Source organism: Hyposmocoma kahamanoa, unplaced genomic scaffold (genome assembly GCF_003589595.1).
Source record: "Hyposmocoma kahamanoa isolate Upper Pololo Valley unplaced genomic scaffold, ASM358959v1 99903, whole genome shotgun sequence".
Classification (NCBI taxonomy): Eukaryota; Metazoa; Arthropoda; class Insecta; order Lepidoptera; family Cosmopterigidae; genus Hyposmocoma; species Hyposmocoma kahamanoa.
In genome coordinates this window covers 67,643-74,043 of record NW_020656092.1, presented here as the reverse complement: position 1 = coordinate 74,043, position 6,401 = coordinate 67,643, and the positions used below count along the sequence as shown (strand labels likewise).

Sequence of the window (6,401 nt, the reverse complement as noted above, 5' to 3'; positions counted from 1 at the left end):
CCCTTTTTTTTTTTTTTTTTTTTTTTAACCCGGAGAAATGCGTTACGCATACCACCGCGCCCGGGGAGGTGCGGGGTTATGTGGGACTCTTTTCCAGAAAGGAAGCCTACCCACCAAAACTCCGGGGTGTTCCAACCAGCCGCTTAGTGGGGGTTATGGTACCGGTTACCCATTACCCACGACCCCCAAAGAGCGGACGTTCGCGGCCTTTGTTTGGCGCGCGAACCCTCTCAAGTGGCCCTTGCCACTGGTGCACCTGGGGGCGGCTTCCTGGAACACGTGGAAGTCGCCCTACCCTCTTGGGACTGAATGTTACGGGCGACGAGTAATCCCCGACTCGTCACTCGAGTCCCATTACGGTGAGAAAAGGTGCATTTCCGCGCGGCGCCTCCGCCCTGTCCTCTTCCGCCGGCGGGGATCAGCGAGGACGTCATCCTCTCTAATCCGCTCCGCCGTCTCCTTCCGTGTTATTACAACCTCACAGAAGGAGCTCACCGCCTCCCACGACCTCTCGCTTCCGACCATAGACTTGACTACTGCCGGTAATGAGAGATCGTGTCCCACCACGGCGACCGTTGCCGCCCGCTCCTCTGCCCACTCTGGGCATTCCGCCAACGTGTGCTGCGCCGTATCTTCGGCGCAGCCACACTGATGGCAGATAGGGGTCGGCTCTCTCCCAGCGATCTTGTACAGGTATCTCCCGAAGCATCCATGCCCCGAGAGCACCTGTACCAGTCGATAGGTGAGCGGCCCCTTCCGCTCCTCCACCCATTCCTTAAGTATTGGCCGCACTGCCTCTACTGTACGGACGCCAGCAGTCGGGTCCTCCAGCCGTGTTTGCCATTTTTGGAATAGCTTCCGCCTCGCGTTCAGTCTCCACCTGTGAACGTCTTCGGGGTACAGGTCTGCCCCTTCCCTCCTGGCGTCAGCCCTATGGGTGTATACGGCCTTTAAGACCTCCGCCTCTAGGTCCCATGGGGGGGTACCCGCGAGGACGCACGCTGCCTCGTAGGACACGGTGCGATACGCCCTCGCCACTCTGATCGCCATGACCCATTGCGGCCTCCGCAACAGCGTCCTGGTCTGGGCATTCAGAGCTTCAGCCCATATAGGAGCCCCATAGAGAGCCATGGACCTGACCACCCCTGCAAAGAGGCGACGGCACCCTTCTCCCGGGCCTTTCAGGTTCGGCAGTAGTCGACCAAGCACTGACGCCGTCCCAGTCAGTTTTGGCGCTAGCGCAGAGAAATGCTGTCGAAACCTCCATCGACTGTCCAGTGTGAGACCAAGATATTTCATTTTGGAGCCGACTTGGATGGAGGTCCCGCTTACCACTAGGTGGGCGCCTACCGGTGGGCCATTCCGAGGTCCATGGAAACACAGGACCTCCGATTTGTTAAGGGCTACCTCTAGCCCTAGCCGGCGGATTCTCCCCGCTACTTCTGCCACCCCCGCCGTGGCCAGGATGGACGCCTCCCTATAGTATTCGCCGCGAGCTGTCACCAACGTGTCGTCTGCGTAACAGACGACGCCAACTCCAGGCATGAGACTCCCACGCAGCACCCAGTCGTATCCGATGTTCCACAGGAGCGGTCCCAGGACCGACCCCTGTGGAACACCGCACGACACTTCCCATTGCCCCCAGACGTCTCTACCGGGGAAAATCACTTGACGCCCGGATAGGTAGGTTGCGATCACCCTCTGCAGATAAGTTGGCACCCCGTGATATCGAAGCGCTTCCCTTATGCATTCCCATGGCAAGGAGTTAAACGCTTTAGAGATGTCTAAAGACACCGCTAATACCACCCCGCCACGAGATACAACCTCTTCTGAAAGGGCCCTCACCCGTGCAATAGCATCGATGGTGGACCTGCCCCGACGGAAGCCGAACTGAACATCCGCCAAGTTCGGACCTATTTCCTCCAGGTGGTGGATGAGGCGGGTTGCAATAACGCGCTCAAAGAGCTTACCCGCCTCATTAAGCAACACGATTGGGCGGTATGCCGACGCAGAATCTGCAGGTCGCCCCTCCTTTTTTAGGAGGACCAGCTTTCCCACTTTCCACCGGCTTGGGAAAAGCCCTTGTCTTAGACACGCGGTGAGGAGTGCCCGGAAGCGGGAATCCAGGCCGTTTTTTAAGGCGAGGACCCATGCGCGTCCGGGGATTCCATCAGGGCCGGGTGCCGTTTTCTTTGCTTGAAGCCGCAACACGGCTGCACCCAGTTCACCCTCTGATACTTCCGGAATATCCCCATCCGGGCCCGATAGGGCCCGTCTGTGTGTCCGGGGGCGTCATTACAGGAGAGACATAGTGGGGCCTCCTTGGGAACAAAGTGCTCACCACCCTGTTCAGAGCCTCGGGTGACATTGAGGACGTCAGTGGCGGGGTCCAAGGGCGGAGCTTGCTCATTACCAATTTATATGGCCGCCCCCATGGATCTCCATCAAGCGACGTTAGGAGCTCTTCCCAGCTGACCTGTTTGGCTATCCAAATGGCTGTACTCAGCGCCAGCTTCGCCTCCTTGTACGAGGTATGCAGACGAGTCTCCTCCTCCTCGTCACGCTGCCTCCGTCTCCGGTAGTGGGTGTACTGGCGTCTACTCATGGTACACGTGGATCGAAGGTGTGCGAGTTCTGCAGACCACCAGTACACCTGCCTCCGAGGAGGGAGTGGTTTAACTCGTGGCATGGCAACGTCACACACGTGCGACATTGCCTCGCGGAACCACTCCGCCTCTCCTTCCACCTCAATGGACTCCGGTGCAGGGGACCAGGCTTCGACTAAGGACGCTTCCATGAGTGCGTCCCTGTCCAAGCGCGTCAGCGCCCACTTTGGGCCCAGTTGCCCGGGACCTCGACCTGGACTGTTCGGGGTCGCTGTGGGTGCGGAGACGTGAAATCGGACGTACAAGTGGTCTGACAGCGTCTCCACTTCCTGTAGAACCTCCCAGCCTTGAACCCGGCGCGCCAAGGCGGCGCTAGCGAACGTGACGTCCACGATTGAGCCGCCCTGAAACCGCACGCATGTGTTTGCCGACCCTTGGTTTAGAACCACTAGCCCTTTGGCAGCCAGCCACTCCTCCACCACCTCCCCCCGGGCATCGGTCGCCGGGGACCCCCATGCCGTAGACTTGGCATTGAGGTCCCCCGCGACGAGTACCTGACAGGGATTGGCCCATTCGATCAGGGTGTCCACTTCCGATAAGAAGCTCTCGAACTCGGCGAGATTCCTGTTCGGCGAGAAGTAGACACCGATTACGACTGTGCCCTCCACTTGCGCTGCCACACATCCCCGGCGCCTCATGACTCGCTGGAATGGCGATGAACCGGCTGAGATATTCGTGGCGATAGCCACTGTGTCCCCATGATCAGCTACCCAGTTGTCCCGGGCGGGGACTAAATAGGGTTCGGCCACTACCACTATCTGTATCAACCACTGTGCCATGCTCTGAACCAAAAGATTCTGGGCAGCGATGCAATGGTTGATATTTCCCTGCAGAAACGTAGTAGCCATTTAATCAGTGGCCATTTCCACCACCTCAGCCGATAAGTGTGGGCGGACATACCGCGGCTGGGCTCTGGTTCCAGCGGCAGGTGGTCCTCTGTCTCGTTTCGACACTGGGGGATTGCACTGTCTGCTACCCAGTCTATGTTTAGCCTGCCTGCCTGCGTCCGCACATAGAGCGCAGTGTGGCTCGGCAGAGCAGGCTGCCGCCTTGTGCCCCGATTGGCCACAGCGATAGCACAGCGTGCTACGGTCATTTATGGCGGTACACCGTTCCCGGACATGCCCTAGCTCTAGGCAGCGGTAGCACCGCATTTCTCGCTGGGGCAACAGCTTCACACGAACCATTGCCCACCCAACCTTTAGTCCGCTTACCACTTTATTGGCAGCGGTTACCGGGCAACGCACGACCACGGCGCCGAGACCAGATCGGTCCCACCGGATGGGTCCAATCCTGATTTGATTCACAGGGCATCCTCCGGTTCTGGATATTGCCGTGGCAATTTCATCGGCCGTTATGGAATCGTCCAAACCTGTCAGGCGCAACTCGGTGCACTTGACGGGTCTGGACACCCTGATGTCTTCCTCCTTGAAGAGCTCCTTGAGCTTTGCTGCGAGAGAGTCGGCCTTACCTCCACTGTCGGCTCCCGGCACCTCTACCATTGTGGCTCCGGTAGCTGCCCTTCGAAAACGAACGGCCTGTATGCCAAGGACGGAAAGGTCAATGCTTGCCTTGGCCCTGGCAATAGCCGCGCCGTATGTCAGCTCCTTATCCGCTTCCGGCTGCAGTGTGAGGACCACCGCTGCAGACCTCGGAGGACGGAGCTTCGGTTTGGATGGCTGGATGGGTCCCTTCGCCGGTTGCCCTTGCCGAGCTGGGGCATTGCCCTTCGCCTTTTGGGCACGTTTCCCCCCGACCACAGTCCAGCCGTCTTTCGGCGCCACTTCCGGTCGTGGTGCCTCACCCGGAGTGCTTAAGGCTGGTGTTGCCTTTTTGCGCTTCTTCTTCTTTTTGCCCGCTTTCGCTCGCACCATTTGAGAGGAAGGGGCATTTAGTCCCTTCTGAGTAGCCGCACTATACGAGGCGGCTGCAGCCTCCGGTACTTGAGGTGTCTGCACCTGCTGGCGTCTGTCAGCGGCTAGTGGAGGGCGGACCCGCACCGGTGGAAGCAGTCTGTCCTCGATGCCCTCAAATCGCGCGTCTATCATGGCTCCTGCACATCGCATGAAGAGGCTCTCCATCTCATCCAAGTCGGGTCTCTGCACGCCGGGTGCAAGTGTTGCATGCGCTCGTACGGGGGCCATCCCTTGATTTTTGCTGGTGCTGATGATGCTGGCCCTCAGCTCCGTCACTTCTTTTCGCAGCTCATTAAGCTCAGTCTGCAGACGGTCATTGTCCGCCTGCAGCTTTCGCGTTTCGGCTGAGATGCTGCGCTTAGCGAGAGCCTCTGTTGCCTCTTTGATGGCGACAGCCGCCACGTTAAGGGCCCGCTTGAACTCTCCTTTCAGGTTTTTAGACCTGGCGGAGACCTTCTCGATACTTGCCACGAAGTTCAGCACCTGCTTGCTGAGGATGGCCGTTGTTGCGCCATCTTCAACTGTCACTCTATCGGCCAATAGTGCTGACCGCGTGGCTTCGGTTGATGCCGTTAAGTCAGCGACCTCATCCTCCGCTCTACGTAATAGAGCAGAGGCCGAGGTCTGCCCTCGCTTGCTGATCTTAGAGCTTATCGCTCGAGACCTTCCTCTCTTCGCTGTCTGCTGCCTAATATCGTCGCTACCATCGATTTTGTCGCGACTCCGCTTGCGACCCTTCCGGAACTTCAGCGAGACAGCTGACGAATGCCTTGCGGGCTCTACCAATTCCACGTCGCTGTAGTCGCTACTCCCCTCTTTGTCCATTCGTGAAGCTGAATCAGATCCATTGTGAATGCCAGTTGTCGTCGGTTGTGGGCCGAAGCCCTCGGAGATAGGCACAGTGCCCTGTGAGCGCAATTTGCCCCCCCCCAGAATACGAGGGGCAGCCCGTGTCCGCGGACACGGGGAGGGATTCTCCGGCAGTGCCGGTACCCTCCTGGGGTAAAACGATCTCTTTGATTGTGCTCATTGTTCCTTTTGGGGGTGAGGTCCCCTGCTCCTGATGAAGGGAGAGCACCCTCCTCTTTTTCGAGGGGTGAGTTCCCCTTGTGACAGTTACGCCCGCCCGTTTGCCACTAATGTGGTGCTTCCGGCCGGCCGCTAATCCAGATCTGACCCTTTCAGCCACAAGACCTACTTGGCCCAGACCTGGTACTGGACACGCTGCATCCAGACCGCTGTGCAGTAAACCCTTGGTTTTTTTTTTTGTTAGAGATGTTTCCCTTTCTCACCCGCAAGCCTTCTCGAAAGAGAGACCCGCTCTTGCACCGCCTACAGGCACCGCTCTTCCCATAGGCGTCCACATCCCGGTCTGCTCTGCTGATCAGAGTGGTACCGGGAGTGGACCTTCCGCAGTGTGCCGCTCTTAGTCTGGCCCCTCCCCCACAAGCCTGTCCGGTATGCGAAGCGCTATCCGGCATAGCCTTGAGGATCATAAGGGCACGCAAGCCCCCCCACCACGACAAGGTGGCAGCATAGTCGGGGGGGTGCATATACTAACCTAACCTAAGCCCACAGGAGGTGGTCGAACCAACTAGCAAATGCAAACAAATTCGATTTTGGCAGCTTTGTCGTGTACTAACCTAATCTAAACCCACAGGAGGAGGCCGACCCAGCTTGCAAATGCAAACAAATTCGATTCTGGCAACTTTGTCATATACTAACCTAAACCCACAGGAGGTGGTCGAACCAACTAGCAAATGCAAACAAATTCGGTTCTGGCAGCTTTGTCATATACTAACCTAACCTAAACCCACAG

At 58.1% G+C, this 6,401-nt stretch overlaps 1 protein-coding gene across 1 annotated transcript; it reads right to left on the bottom strand.

The window, feature by feature from the left end:
- Positions 1–3,514: 3,514 nt before the first annotated feature.
- Positions 3,515–5,948, bottom strand: LOC113239586. The gene is made up of 2 exons (XM_026476639.1): positions 5,875–5,948; positions 3,515–5,579 (listed from the first exon to the last, which is right to left on the bottom strand). The coding sequence occupies exons 1-2, from the start codon at positions 5,946–5,948 to the stop codon at positions 3,515–3,517; spliced, it is 2,139 nt and encodes a 712-aa protein (XP_026332424.1).
- Between the last annotated feature and the right edge of the window lie 453 nt (positions 5,949–6,401).